At 43.3% G+C, this 15,668-nt stretch overlaps 1 protein-coding gene across 1 annotated transcript in view; it reads right to left on the reverse strand.

The window, feature by feature from the left end:
• Window positions 1-9,541: 9,541 nt before the first annotated feature.
• GUCY2F (guanylate cyclase 2F, retinal) overlaps window positions 9,542-15,668 on the reverse strand; it is a gene marked incomplete at both ends in the record, with an annotated part of 81,434 nt that continues 75,307 nt past the window's right edge. The window contains 3 exons of the mRNA XM_082864399.1: window positions 9,542-9,629; window positions 9,723-9,811; window positions 15,272-15,366. Coding sequence (XP_082720525.1) covers window positions 9,542-9,629; window positions 9,723-9,811; window positions 15,272-15,366 — 272 coding nt within the window. The remainder of the gene's footprint in view (window positions 9,630-9,722; window positions 9,812-15,271; window positions 15,367-15,668) is intronic.

A 15,668-nucleotide genomic window follows, 5' to 3' on the forward strand; every position in this document is an offset into this window, starting at 1 on the left:
ATGTAAATTGGTACAGCCACTATGGAGAACAGTATGGAGGTTCCTTAAAAAACTACAAATAGAACTACCATATGACCCAGCAATCCCACTACTGGGCATATACCCTGAGAAAACCATAATTCAAAAAGAGTAATGTACCAAAATGTTCATTGCGGCTCTATTTACAATAGTCCGGAGATGGAAACAACCTAAGTGTCCATCATTGGATGAATGGATAAAGAAGATGTGGCACATATATACAATGGAATATTACTCAGCCATAAAAAGAAACGAAATTGAGCTATTTGTAATGAGGTGGATAGACCTAGAGTCTGTCATACAGAGTGAAGTAAGTCAGAAAGAGAAAGACAAATACCGTATGCTAACACATATATATGGAATTTAAGAAAAAAAACTGTCATGAAGAACCTAAGGGTAAGACAGGAATAAAGACACAGACCTACTAGAGAATGGACTTGAGGATATGGGGAGGGGGAAGGGTAAGCTGTGACAAAGCGAGAGAGAGGCATGGACACATATACACTACCAAATGTAAAATAGATAGCTAGTGGGAAGCAGCCGCATAGCACAGGGAGATCAGCTTGGTGCTTTGTGACCACCTAGAGGGGTGGGATAGGGAGGGTGGGAGGGAGGGAGACGCAAGGGGGAAGAGGTATGAGAACGTATGTATATGTATAACTGATTCACTTTGTTATAAAGCAAAAACTAACACACCATTGTAAAGCAATTATACTCCAATAAAGATGTTAAAAAAAAAAAAAGACAGTGGCTCTCAAGGTAAAAAAAGGTTAAGCAACAATGGCATAATAGAAATGTGACTTAATTTACCTCTTGGAAATTTTATGAGGGGGATATAAAAACACTACTGCTTTTCAAATGAGAAGCAAGATATTTAACCTCAACTTAATAAACACAACAAATACAAAATACACTTTTATAATGGTTAACTAAATTATATATATATATATATATTTATATAGTGATACAGATAGAGAAGGGTGGTGAGAGATAGACAGATGGATGGAAACCCCGGAAAAACATTAAATAAAAAAGGAAAAGAGATGAAAATGCACAGAGGAAAGATATACAGAGAGGCATAGAAACATTCATTTATTCATTCACCAAATATTTATTGAGTGCCTTTTATATATGTCAGGCACTGTGCAGAGTACAAAGATGAATTGAACATGGTTCCTGCCATCAAGAAGCTTGTAACATTTTTTTTTCTCTCTAGAATGAAGTATAGTAGAGACAACAAGACAAATGTACAGATAGCTAGAAAACAAGTTAATATATAACTTTTAAAGAAGTATAGGTACAATTATTACAGGACTTCAGAAATAGGGACATATCACTAGTGGGAAAAAGGAAGGCTTTTTGGAGAAAGTGATATTTGACTAGACTTTGAAGGATTGGCCTCCTATGGTAGTATTCAGAGGGAATTTCAGGTAGAGGGAAAAGCATGAATAAAGGCATGGAATCAGAAAAGGTCAGGGGAAAGAGCATAAACTGTAGAAAGAGGATAGAAAAGATTATAAGATCTGAGCTTTAATCCCAGAAAGGTACACAGAAATATAGATAGAGATATACACAGAGAGGGAAAAAATATACTTCTCTGGAGTAACATAACCATCTTTTGACACCCTTTTGGAACACTGTCACTACAAACCATTAAAGTAGTGTTGCACTTCATAGGCATAAATAAGGATATTTCATGTTAATATTTGTCCTTTGGGGACAAGAGACCAAGTCAACCCAAGTCTGACCTATGAGACAGGTTCTGCAGACTCACAACCATCCAAGTGAATTTAATCTGACCCTAGATTGCTCCTGGACCGAGGGACACCCAAAAGAACAAGCAGGTCTTGCTTCTTAGTCACATCAAATATGTCCCAATTAAGTTAATATACTGCCACTTATAAAGAACCTACCTCTATCAGCTAGTCCCCTAGAAGATTCTAAGCATTTGCTTGGAGCAATTGCTTTTCCTTTGATCTCTCGTTCCAGAAAAGCATGGTCATGAGAAATTCACCTGGGACTACTTCCCATACTGGGCTCAATCATCCTGAGGTAGCTGGAGCCAGTGAGTGCAGGGGCAAAGTCCCTTCCTGGCCAGACTATTCCCACTGGGTAGAGAACTGTACCCACAACTCAGATTTCATGGCTCTGGAGGAGAAAGGTGTTGTCAACAATAGTAATCAGAATTGGTTCTTATCTCGTTTTGAAGTTTGCAGGCTTGGTTCTCCTCTGACTTCCCTCCTCATATACTGGAGCTCTTATTTGGATGATGGGCACAGTGAAAATGTTCCTAAGATGTCCTCTGAAGTCAGGCCTCTTCTCAGGTATTTCTGAGACTTTAATTCTATAAATAGGACTAAGACCATGTGCTTTCAACGAACAAATGAATCCATAAGGCTGGGCAGAATTGGAGGTTTGTTTTTCATCCACTCGGGCCAAATCAACTTAGGAACATGTATGGCTCTGGATGAGATCCTGTCTGCATGATAAAGGTGATATAGTGACCAAGGAATCTGCAATTTTTTTTCTCTCTCTCTCTGGACTGTGATGTCAATACAGTCACCTAGCTCAAAACACCCCAAACCAAAGTATTCCTGCCAAGCTTATGCCCATACGTACACTTAGGGGTCTTTCCCCAGGATCTCTAAGGAGTGTTCCTAAGGGTCAAGGGTTGTCCTTGATAACTCAGATCTCTTTTTGACTTGGTAAGGGCAGTTCTTCTTTTACTAACTAGATGGTGACTTTAGGAAGATAGCTTCTGCTCTCTGGACCCTAATATACTTTTCCACATTTCAACACGGTTGATGGTCTCCAGGGCCTTGCCAGGTCTATAACTCTATGTGCGCACGTTCATTTGCTTGGAATTAGGTCACCTTTGAAAAATCTTTAGTGGCATCTGGAGCCACTCTAATTTGCAGTGAGCCAAAGTTAGAATACAGATTAATAGTCACTCTCAGTGCCTCTTTGAAAGAGATCCACTATTGCTTGTCCTGCAGCAAATCCAAACTGGAAAGGAGGCAAGATAGCACAGTTTTTACAAACCACTCCAGAGAAACCCAAACAACATACAAATAACAGATGTACTGTAGGTTTTTAAAAGGTACCTTGTGTCTATGTCTGTGGTCTACCTATCAGTCATCTTGAGCTGAGAAGACGGCATGGACCAGAGAAGGGGTAAGAGAGAATCGTATTGCACAGATTCCATTATTTTAATGGGCTAGGAGTAACCAGCCAGGTGGGAAATGTGCTTGATTAAGTCGACTAGCTTTGGCTGAAGAGGAGGCTAAAATAAAAGGCCCAATCCATTGTGGCCTTTTGTCTAATTAATGCTTACTTGATTCAACTGAGTTTTCAAGTTACATCCAATTGTCTGATGTCACATAGATGTGACCACCCAGTGTACGAAGTATTACCATTTGGCTGTTTGCCACCTCCCACTCCTTGCAAGTTGATTCCACCTGGCTTAAGGACAAGAATGTGATGAGATGAGTAGCTTGGTAATAAAGTTGTTTATACTAAGTCTAAGACGAGGTAGGCAGAATGGGAGTCCTTGGAACAACACGTTTTGGTAGAGTAGTTGTGTGTAGTAAACCAAGTTACAGATGAGGTAGATAGCCATCTGCTATCTCCTCCTGCTTAGCTACATCGAGTGAAATAAGGAATAAGTGGATCACTGAAAGCTACCCACAATCTAAACAGATTCAGCCTCCGCCACCAGACATATGAGTAACACTGCCAGCAATAAAATAAAATAAAAGTAAAGTGGACTAATTTGAGAATCAGGCTGACTTCAGGTATTCTTTGGCTGGCTGGATGTTATAATAACATGCAATAATCTATGAAGTGAGCCCAAACAGGAAGGATAAAATAGAATAAATGATCTAAAGGAATTTTGAGCAATTTTAATGTCCTTTGTGCCTTTCTGTGTTTTCTAAATTTTCTACAATGAACATGTATTGCTGTTGAGATCAGTAAGAAAAAAAATCTAAAGAGATTTACATAATCCCCCATGGGATGACCATTCTGTTACGTTACGTTTGTAGAGTACAGTCCAACCTCAAGTAAGCAGAACCCAACTTGAAGTTCATCAGCATTTGGCTTTCTTTTTCCAATAATCCATTTTGAGTAGAGGCAAAACACAAGAAAACAAGTAGATATAAGGGATGTGGTGAAACTGATTTAAATAGCTATTTGAAAACCTTGTTTAAGTTGTTTCCTAAATATTTTGTTTTGTGCAAAGAATATAGTTTACTTAGGAAAACATCATTTTGAAAAAATCATTTTGGTCCCTCTTAACCACCAACTCAAGCTCCTGTGTTATTAGTGACAGATGAATAGAGAAATATAAGAATCAGGCTATACTCCACTAAATAAATCAAATGGTACATGAAAGTAGAGAGTGTTTTTCTTCTCCATAAATAATTAAAACACTAAGGCAAATTGAAGAAAGCTTAGTTTTGGTCAATGCAGAAGGCCTTAATGGAAAAGAATCCAAGAAAGGATGGATGGTTTTAGATAGAGGTTCATGATAGAATCAAGCAAAGGAAGATGTGATCATGACCAATACAGAACTAGCAGGCTAGACAAGGTAGGCTTGGTTGGCATGCTGGACTAGAGAAATACCAAAGGGGGAACTAGAGGGTAGGATTCGATACAGAGCTAGCGATCACACTCAGCGGATCTTATGGCTACTAAAAGACTTTGGCTAGTCAGTGCTCACTTTACAGGGCCAGCCCAGGGGCTAGACAGTCCCCGGGGCTAAAGCACTACACGATGTCCGGGAGAATCCTGATTCATGGCACCTACAGCTGCAGCCTCATTCCCCCTACCTTGGCCCCCAAAATCCTTCCATATTCATAGAAGAGGGCAGTACCACCTCCTCTAGGAGAAGTAAAGTCATGTTTTAAGTTGGTACCTTTCTCTGAAACTTCCCTCAGGCTTTGCCTCTTTCTAGAAGTCTTAAAAGTTCAGCTTTTGACTGAACCTTGCCACCAGTAGAAGATGATATTTCATGTCTCCTCCTCCACTGCCATGTCTAGAAAAAGGGATTAGAAACTCAGTTCGAGGAGATTGAAAGGCAACTTGAGCCTTTTCTGCATCCTCTTGAACAGCGTTAGTATAGTAAACGGACCACCCTGAGGCTGAGAGAAGTGAGCTTCTGTGAAGAGAGTAGTAGTCCAAGGGCACTTTGACTGAAGATTGAGGGAAAAATGCTGGGAAGAGCTTGTGACTCAGATTCCGGGTGAGCTGATAATGGAAAAATTAAATATTAGTGAGAAAGGTATCAAATTATACCTTAGGCATTTTTTTCTTTAAAAAGGCTTGTTCTAAAAGAATTAACTGCTTTACTGGCTGATATGTTTGGGTTCAGCTGTTTTAATAAAGAGATTATTTTTTATAATAAAAGAGAGGAAAAGCTTGCTTAACTATTTTAAACATGCCTGTGACTTAAGCCTTATTGCTTCGGTCCATGTGACTGTGGCAATCCACTGCCAATAACCCCTTGAAAGTAGGAAAACTAAAAGAATAAAGTAAAAGCAAATGTTCAAAGGGATTTAGTTTAAGAGCAGCGGTAGGGGCTTGAAAGGCAGGGTGGACAGGGGAAGGGAGGGAAAGTACCAAACTGTAAGGGAATTGCTCAAGTCAATCTACGACCACTATATCTTTTACACTAACAATATCTCTTACATCTCTTCCGTCATGTTCAGAATGTGACCCTGAGGCCCAGTGAGATACTCACCTAGCAAGGACAATTCAATTGTGTTGCCTAGATTCTCCTTACTTAGACAAGAAAAGAGATCATGACAGTTTTGGAAAGATATTGAGTAATAAGCAATCAGAAAACAAAGGAACTTCTTCTTAGCCCTCAGTTATCCAAACAACACAGTTAACCAGACTCTTCTCCCCCCTCCTCTTCCCTATGCATTCCAGCCAACTGAGGTCACAGTGCACTGGGATTCAGATGTATGTTTGCTAGAAGATGTTTTTTCCTGGCACTAATCTCACAGTATCTGAGTTGTAAATTGTGCTCATTAAATACTTTCTAGAGATTCAAACGAAATGAAAAAGAAAACAAAGTGCCTGCTACTTTTTTTCTGTGAAAACAGAGAGCTTCTTATCTTAGTCCAAGTAGGGTCTGCTCTTTTAGAATGACTAAACTTGGAGGTGGTTCTCTGCCCTTCCTTAGGGTTCACATCCATTGTAGTACACATTCAAATGGCCTTTGGGTGATAGCTGTGTAGTGAGCGAAGCTTATTAAAGTTACTTCCCAGGGGCCCCCTTACAGTGGAATTAGGCTTGAATAACCCTAGACATTGGTCATCATCCTCAGAGGTATAGTCATTCACTAATTTCTTGCCTAGGCAGAACAATTTGTTGAACTGGAGTGAGCTTCTCCATTGCCTCACCAAGAGAAGATGCCAATCTTGGAGCCATTTGCTCCTGGGTGGGAGAAAGAGAAAACAGTAAGTATACCTTCTCCATCCTAGGCCTTTCACAGGATTTCAATACGAATGATTCCAAGCTCTGCAACATCATGCTACTCCACCAGCAGTTTGCAAATTGCTAAACTTTCCTGGGTTGTTGAACAAATAAACATTATTACATTTGTCAGGATTCCATAATTACAATTGCATAATGTTGCCATTTACAAGGTTTTTACAGATTTAACAAAAAAAAAGAGGAGGCACATTAATACATAGGTAATTCTCAACTTCTTAATGAGATGTGTCCTAAACATTTATAAGTCAATGACTTGGAGTTTGGAATGCCTTGCTGCACAGAAACTGTGTTACATATGTGGTGGTCAGGTTTCTAGGCCAGTACACAAAGGCTGATTTAACCCACATGAAGCAGAGTTATATTAGCCCTCTGGCTGAAGTCCTAGGTCCTGAGAGCAGAAGGAAAAGCATTCTTTCTTCCCATTCTTTGGGTCCAAGGAAAACCCAAAGCAAAAGTTTTAAAGTAGAGGAATCTAAACTGACTTTTCCACCCTCATACTTGTTTCACCCTTCACACATCTCCTAGGGATCCATTGCTCGTGTCTTGTCCCAAGCCTTCCACTATAATCCTTCATTCTTCAAAATTGCCAACTTCGGGCTTCCCTGGTGGCGCAGTGGTTGAGAGTCCGCCTGCCGATGCAGGGGACACGGGTTCGTGCCCCGGTCCGGGAAGATCCCGCAGGCCGCGGAGCGGCTGCGCCCGTGAGCCATGGCCACTGAGCCTGTGCGTCCGGAGCCTGTGCTCCGCAGCGGGAGGGGCCACGGCAGGGAGAGGCCTGCGTACCGCAAAAAAAAAAAAAAAAAAAAAAAAAAAAACCTGCCAACGTCTTCATTTCTCCTAGTCCTGATGAAAATGAAACTTCCCAGTCCTCCTGAGCATCTGGCTCAGTTCACCTTCATTATGATATTAGTGATGAATCGCCCCTCACCCTCCAAAATGTATATCTATGGTTGGAAGAGGAGGCTTATGAACCCCAGTTGGTGAAATTTAAGGGAAAGTAACAACCTCTAGGAAGTTTTAGGAAGTGGTAGATATTGGAGGACAGGAGGAAGAAGCTACTAGGTAGGCAGCAGGGTGCAGCCTGAAAGGCAAGCCCTGCAGTCACTTCGCCAAAGCTATACCCCCTTTCACAGCATCTTTCCTTCCTCCCTGTCTGACACCACAATGCTCTCTCAAGGTTTCAAGTGTCTCCTCAATGGCTTCCATGGTAGCGGCAGTGCGTGTGAGGCATTCCTAGATCTTGTGGGTATTTTATAAGTTGAGTCTATCTCACTAAGAGTCAGCCTGAAACTTCATAGAAAGTTGGAAACATTCTGGAATAGGTGGTGTTAGTCGGTGGCATCAACATAGGACATTTAATGAAAGGTAAGTGAGATGTCTGGGAGCTCTTGGATTTAGGTCAAGCCTTCTGAAATTTGTTAAGGGGGCTCTTTTTTGAGGACTTTTGTGATTTGTACAGCCTGCCAATGCCATTGTGGTCAATTAACACGCTGGTTAGAGCACAAGTGCTGATGAGGCCAGGATCAGAGGTCAAATCCACTTTGGGGCCAATTGGCTTCAATCCGTTCCACAGATGCACAGCCCACGGAATCTTGCCCTCTATCAAGGGGATCCAGATGAGTGAGTGTAAATGGCCTCAGCTACATCCATCTCCAGTGCTGGGAAAGCGCTACCAAGCACACAACCAATGACGGCGAGTCAGCCGCAGTGTTTTCTGCTGCAAACTCCAACACATTCTTAGGAATGGATAGGTTCTTGTGCGGTACCTCCAATGCCTGTGCCACCCTGCCAGAGGGAAAACCCTTCAAGAGCTTCCAAACCCTTTCCTGCTGTGAGAGAGAGACAGAGACAGAGGCAGAGACCGAGACTGACTGTGTGCTGTGTGTCTTGGGTGTTTCCTTCCCCACAGGAAAGAATGTCTTGGAGATTGGATGAATGTGTGTCCCAGTTGATCATCTGCTTGTATTGGTTAGGAGGAAAGAACAGAGCCGGGTCCCAGGTGGCAGGGGGCCGCAGGGCAGCCACATGTTCAGTACAGAAGCTTTCTGAAGCATAAATGTTACGACACATAGAGGGTACCTGTGATCATCACAGAAATGAGGATGCATTGGGTTTTCTTAGGAGAAAAGCAGTCATGGAGAGCTGACAAAGTCAACAAAGGCTAGTGGAAATATAGGAAGAATGTGGATGCCTTTGGTAGCTGCTGTTGGAATTGCGATTATTCTGGAACATGTTAAAAAGACAAGGGAGCAGGAGTGTGTGGAGATGCCCTAATGTTTACTTTAGAATCGTGTGATTTCCACGGATATGTGGAGAGAGCAATGGGTCTGAGGGTCAGTGTCTCCATGAAAGAGAGAATAAGAAAGCAAGATAAAGAAGAGAAAAGATACTGACAGGAGCCCAATAAAGCAATGGATTCCTCAGAAATAAATACATGGGGAGAATTCTTGATAATTAGGCCGTTGTTGCTGCTTCTAGTAGGGGAGGAGGGATGAGGGAAATTGTCCTGAATTCAAGCCAGGCAGTCAAGGAGTTGCCAGGCAGAAGCAATGGGGCAGGGCCTGCAGAGGAAATGACATAAGCATCCCCTCGAAGATGATCTTGCCAATAAATCCTGGGAAAAGGGGGTCGTGGCAATATTGCTGTGTGGCTTAAATAGAGGTGAGTCTCTGAAGACCAGAGGTGGCCCACCATGAGGCCCAAGCACTCACGATGAGACAGATGGGCGCACCTGCCTGATAACTGGATAACAAGGCCAGCCTCGTTAACATTCAAATTCGTTATCAGCGAGGAGGTGAAGATCTCTCTAAGGCCGCGGCAGCTGACCTCCCTCAGATGCAGCTTGCTCTGCAACAAGCCTCCCCACAAGGTTTTTGCACAACTCAGTGGAGCTTGGAAATTCACCAACTCCATCACACTCTGCCAACAGAATGTAGGCTGAGACTGGCATCCATGCCAAAGGGAGCCCCAGCTTTGAATATCTGGCCAGTTCCTGGGCTCTGTTTTCCTGCTGGCCATTACCTTACGGCTTGTTTCTCACCAGCTGCTTTTCTGCTTTTCTTCTTTGGAAGGCTGCGATCTCCACTGGTTGCAGGCCATGGCCCACTTGCCTGCGGGGCAGGAGAGACACAAAAATAGTTAACGAAGAGAGTGTGGCAGAGAGGGGCATGGGACGAAGCTAACTAAGTGTGATCTCCACTTACCCATCTTTGCCCACTGGTGGAGGCACGGGAAGGGGCTTCGTGAAGCCTTTTTTTCCAACCAGCCAGAAGGTCTCTTCTGTGCCTTTGCCCTTATTATAGAAAATACGGAAAATCTTAAACGTGCTATAACCAATTTTCCTAAAGAAGTCCTTCTGTTCAATAGGGTGCAAACATTCTGTTTGGCTCAGAAACTGCCTCTGCTTTCCCCTTATCACCACTCGCTGGAGTCTTCCTTCCTACACGGCTTCTTTGCCATATATACCTAAGGCTCAGACAAGCTCCATAAGCTGCCACAGGGGCCAGATGAAAAGCGAACAGCATTTCAAGCTGTCATCCAGATGTTTTGTCTACCCGCTGACACGCAGCTCCATCTTTGGGAATACGTGGAAGTTCCGCTTCATAGCAACCAAACATCTGTACGTTCAATCAAAGATTCCGTTTGTCATTTTTGCCATGGTCTTTTGGAATTAGGCAACCCATTGTCTTTTGTATCTAGAGTACACACATTCAGAGTCCACCTCCATCCCCAACACTCCACCATCCAATGGCTCTCACAAAACCCAAAAAGGGAATAGAAATGGAAAGCACGCCATGCAACTTTGATCTTAAGCCCAGGGCCTCCTGGCTGCTTTGAGAAGTCTGCATTTCTGCAATGTTCTTTTCTTCCTGCCAAGGTAGTCTTACAGAGAGAGACCCCAGGGAGGCCTCCACCTACAGCCCCATTAGTTGACTGTCAAGAACCACAGGTCTGAGAAGAGGAAGGGAATGTAAACTCAAGTTCATTGCCCCAGAGCCTGAGTGATGACCTCAGAAGAGCCAGATTTTCTGCCTCTGCGCTGTCCTCCCCTCTTTCCAATCAACCCTCCTCAACAACATGGTTCTCTCTCTTCCTTTCAATTCTCTTTTCTCTGCCCTGTCATTTCCCCCAATCCGTAAGGAAAAAATGTGTTTACTAAGACTGAGAAAAGTAATGGGATGTGTTTCCAACTCAATCGGAAATATGGTCTCACTCTCGGCAGATCTCATTTGGAACAGTTCTAAATAGTTTAACTTAGAAATTCCAATTAGGTTTGCCCCCCTTTAAATATCAAATCCATTATTGTCTATTTTACATCACATATATCCATCCCTTAACAATCACGACAACAACCATAATAAAAATTAGCACATTTAACTGGAGAATCTCAAAGCGTTCGCAAATATTTGGTTCAAGGCTCTGAACGAGCCCTCCATGAGGCAAGCAGGAAGAGAATACCACAACAGCCCAACCTCCACGAACAGGCAGCCAACCCAGCCTAAACCTAAACCTCAAATAATTGGACTGTTTGGGGCCACTCTGTTTTCAGAAGAAGCGAGCAACTTGAAAATATGCTCCCATCACTCATTCTTACATTTATTCCACCCTCGTTGTGTCAGGGCTGGGAATACAGAGATGGCTCTGTCCTTAAGGAGCTCACAGTGTAATGAAATAAAAACAATTATCACGGGCTTCCCTGGTGGCGCAGTGGTTGAGAGTCCGCCTGCCGATGCAGGGGACGCGGGTTCGTGCCCCGGTCCGGGAGGATCCCACATGCCGCAGAGCGGCTGGGCCCGTGAGCCATGGCTGCTGAGCCTGCGCGTCCGGAGCCTGTGCTCCGCAACGGGAGAGGCCACAACAGTGAGAGGCCCACGTACCACAAAAAAAAAAACAAAAAAAAACCCCAATTATCAGGCCATGTCTTGGGCCCTAAACAGAAGCACAACTCTTCTGCTTCCTCAGCTCTTTATTTTCCTCACAGAACCTAGTACAGTGTCTCATACAGAACAGGTGCTCAGTAAATAGACTGTTCCATTAACTGGCACTCTCATTCCTTGAGTGCCTGGAATACTCAAGGTGTCGTTGGACCTCATTTTGGTAAAACATACTCTCAAAACTTGACCCCAACCCCCAACCATAGTTGACTGTTTTTCTTGAGCTCTAGGGGCTACCAGGACAGTATGCCAATCCCCAAGGGAGATTTGCAGATGCCAGGATTGTCTAGATATTTGGGTGAGTCCTGGGACATACTGGCATGCCAAAACCAATGGTTGCAAAATAGGATGGAAGTGTTATGGACTCAGGCAAGCTTCCAAATCAAAGAGTATGCTGGGGAGCTCCAGGGGCTCTCTGAGGTTTTGGAGCCCATCCAGGAGAATTCTTAGAATCCTAGCTCTCTGTTTACCCACCCTACTTTCAAAAGTCTGCTGAAGGGAGGTGGCGGGGGGAACAAGTATGCAACAACTGAAGCCTAAGGCGAACTCTCTGACTCAGTATCAATCCCTAGGCAGTCCCAGAGACCTCCCAAATAATAGCACCTTACTTTGGCCTGACACTTTTAAGATACTTTGGCACTCCTGTCTTATTTAATCCTCACAAAAACTGTGGAAACTAGGTTTATTATTAACCTCATTCTGCAAATGGGGTCCCTGAGGTTTATGGTGATAAAATGACTTGTCAATAAGCAGGCATAGCTGGGACTTGAACCCAACCCTACTAGACTACAAATTTTATTTATTTATTTTTTACTATGACTTTGCTATATTTTATTGAGGTATAATTGACTTACAACATTATATTAGTTTCATGTGTACAACATAATGATTCGATATTTGTATATATTGTGAAATGATCACAACAAGAAGTCTAGTTAACATCTTAGACTCCAAATTTTAAGTGTTCTTCCCTCTACACCATATAGCTTTTCCAACATACTGGAGTCAAGGGGCAGGTCTAGAGGCCAAAAAGCAACTGCAGGGAATTTTAAAGCTTGTGATTAATGATCTGCCTGATAATCACAGGTCAGAAGAGGCCTCCATGTTGAGAAATGGAAGCACAGAGAAGATGAAGTTACTTATCCAATGTCACACATTGAGTCACTGATGGGACAAGAATTATGGACCAGACCTTCTGACCTTCATGACTCTGTCAATACAACCTCATTACTTCTTAGCCCAGTTGCTGGTGTGTAAATGTCCACCTCTGGCAAGGACAACAGAAACCAGCTAAGAACAACCATTTGGGGAAATCTTTTCAGAATGTAAAGCTACCTAAGAGGCCCTGGCAAATATATGTGATAAGCCTAGATATATACAAAGTCTCAGCAAGGAGCTTCAAACTTGTTAGGAAAACAGTAACTGAAACAGGACTCATTCATGTAAGAGAAGAGGTAATAAGATGACTTATCGCCAGGCCATTAGGAGAAAAATATTGAAAAAAGCAGAAATGGCCCGTTAAGCACTGATGATTCTGTGCCAGTATAGTACAAGGGGAGGTTGGAGTGGGCAGGGGAACAGATTCCCAGAGAGTATGAGCTTCTTGTCTCTAAATGTGTCCTCCTCTAAGCTTCCTCATTTTGGTCCCTTTCTTTGTACCCCCCTCCCACCCAATTACTCAACTTCTCTGTGTTCTCCTCTCTCAGCCAATCCAATCCACATCTTTGATCCCACTAAAAGAAACAACTTAAAGCGTCATCACTCCAGTGAAGGAAATGGGATGGGGGGTAGAGGGGGGAAGAGTGTTGTTGTTACTGGATCCAAGCCTTGAGCTGAAGAGAAGAGGCTCTGATGGAGGAATTTTAAGCATCAGCCAGCTGGAAGGAGAGGATGTTTTTGGCCATCAGCTTTGAAATCACACCTGGCTGGCCATCAAATGTAGTCCTTCTGACCCAGGCACTAGAGCGATTCTTGCTTTCCAGCAACACAGTGTAGATGGGGGAGGGGGGGGCGGGTGGTGGTGGAAATGTTAAATCAGAATTTCTAAAGTGTGCTGGTGATGTCGTCTTATTGGGGATATATTGCATGCCCTCAAGGGACAAGGAATCTTCTGTCTCCAAGTCCCTACTAGGTAATAGCCAATACCTGCCTCTGGTGGGGAGGCAGAGGTACAGAGACAGAAAAGATCTCCCCTCCTCTCCCTTCCTTTCTGTGGGTCTTACTTCCTGTCCTTATCCTTCTTTTCATTGGCCCTTCCTTTCCCCTGGGGCAGCCTCTCTTCTTCTCTCTCAGTATCTCCCTCTCGATCTCTCTTCCTCAGGAGGTCTCTGCCACCCCAATAACCAAGGCCTGACACGGCCTTAGGGGAAGCCTCTCCCAGCCTCTTCCCCCAAATTCCCTGGGGTAGGGGAAACAGTGACGTTGCAAAGGGCCCTTCTGAAGTAGTCCTGCTTTTGTATGTGAACCACCCAAAGATGTGATTGCTCCTGACTGGTATTTGGGGGGCAATAAAAACCATGGGGATGGGGGTATGTTTTTCCCTTTCAGTTTCAAAAGTGGCACCTCCTCAGCTCTTAAATTCTCTCTTAAACGAGGGAATCTGTGTCTAGTAATACAGGCAGGCAAGTGCTTCAGGAAGCCAAGCCACCTTCGTCCTCTTCTGCTGAGAAATGTCCAAGGCCTTGGGTGATTTGATTCATTGCCTAAGTAATATCGTCCCCCACATCCTATCTTTGCATTCTCTGCAGAGGTGGGAAAGAAACCTCTGTCCCCTAATAAGTGACCCATCCCCCCTGCTAGAAGATATTAAGGATCTATTGGAAGGGACAATCTAGGACTAGCCATTAAGGGAATTAATTGATCAACTAGAACCAGGCCTTCCAATCTTTGACTTCTGAAATCCTTTTATATGTAAATTGCCACTCTTTGGGGTAGGCATGCAAATGACAGAAACAAATTGTGCATCACTCAGTGCCCGGATTTTGCTTTGCCTAAGAATAATCACTGAGGAAATAATTTTCATGGACAATGGTATCATAGAAAGACTACTGAATGGGAAGTCGGGCTTCCTGGGTTATGGCTGGACTCTGCTATCAACTGACTATATGACCCTGATCAAATTACTTCACCTTTTTGGGCCTTGGCTCTTCATCTGAAAAAGGAGTTAAATTATCAAATCTCTAGAGTCTCTTACAGTTGGGACGACCAGGGGCCCTGGGGTACCCAGAGGAAGATGAAAAGAATCCAGTGGAAATGGTGAAAAAAGAAAAAGGAATATTACTATAATCCTGAATCCCAGATCAAGTGATAGTCCTAACAGAGAAAAGGCACTATAAAATGTTTGTCTTTCATCAGAACTGACTGGTCCTTGGGGAAAGACATAAAGCCTCTCTGTAAACAGGGGGTCAATGTTGTGGATGAAAAATCAGAAAGGAGAGCCACCAAGCAGATGGACAGAAAACCCAAACTCCCCAATACTGTAGCACTGCCACATACTAAATGAAATGGAAGTTAGAAAATGTAAATAATAGTGCCGCTCACTGAAATGCCAAATTCTGGGCAATTTTTTAAGAGAGAAAAATGCAACTCCTAGTCAGAAAAATGCAGAGGGATTTTAACGATCCTTCTCACTGTAGCCATATTTTAAAGGAATGAAAGGTGAGGCAAAAAGGAACAATCTTTTGGGAACCAGAAATGGAGCTGGAAATTCTGTCCAAATTATAGTCAGACACCCAGGTAAACTCTTTCAGCAGACCATGACCTCTCCAGGAGCAGGTGTGTCCAAGTGGGTTGACTCAAAAAACAAAAGGACATTATACCTTGAGCTCTGTCCTTCCTCGAAGCTCCACTTCATAGCCTTCACTCAGGGTTCGAAGAATTGTCACCGTGCTGTGACTGACGTGAATGCGATAAGCTGTAAAAGCAAGAGAGGCATGACTTTGGATCTTTTCAGGTAAAATCAGTGAGAAAAATATTAATGTAATAAATGCCCCCACTTCTAAATGAACTAGACGCTAAGCAAAGTCCCTGAGAGAGAGAGAGAGAGACAGAGAGAGAGAGAGAGAGAGAGCGCTTTAGTTAGAGTTTCACAGCAGGAGGGGACGGAGATGGATGGCCTTTCTCACCAGGCAAAACACCAAATAAAACATTAGCTGTAGCACCTATCAGCCTCCTAGACACTATCTCAGATGAAAGACCATGCAATAGAAAGGTGTT

Source organism: Leucopleurus acutus, assembly GCF_964270905.1.
Source record: "Leucopleurus acutus genome assembly, chromosome: X".
NCBI classification, from domain to species: Eukaryota; Metazoa; Chordata; class Mammalia; order Artiodactyla; family Delphinidae; genus Leucopleurus; species Leucopleurus acutus.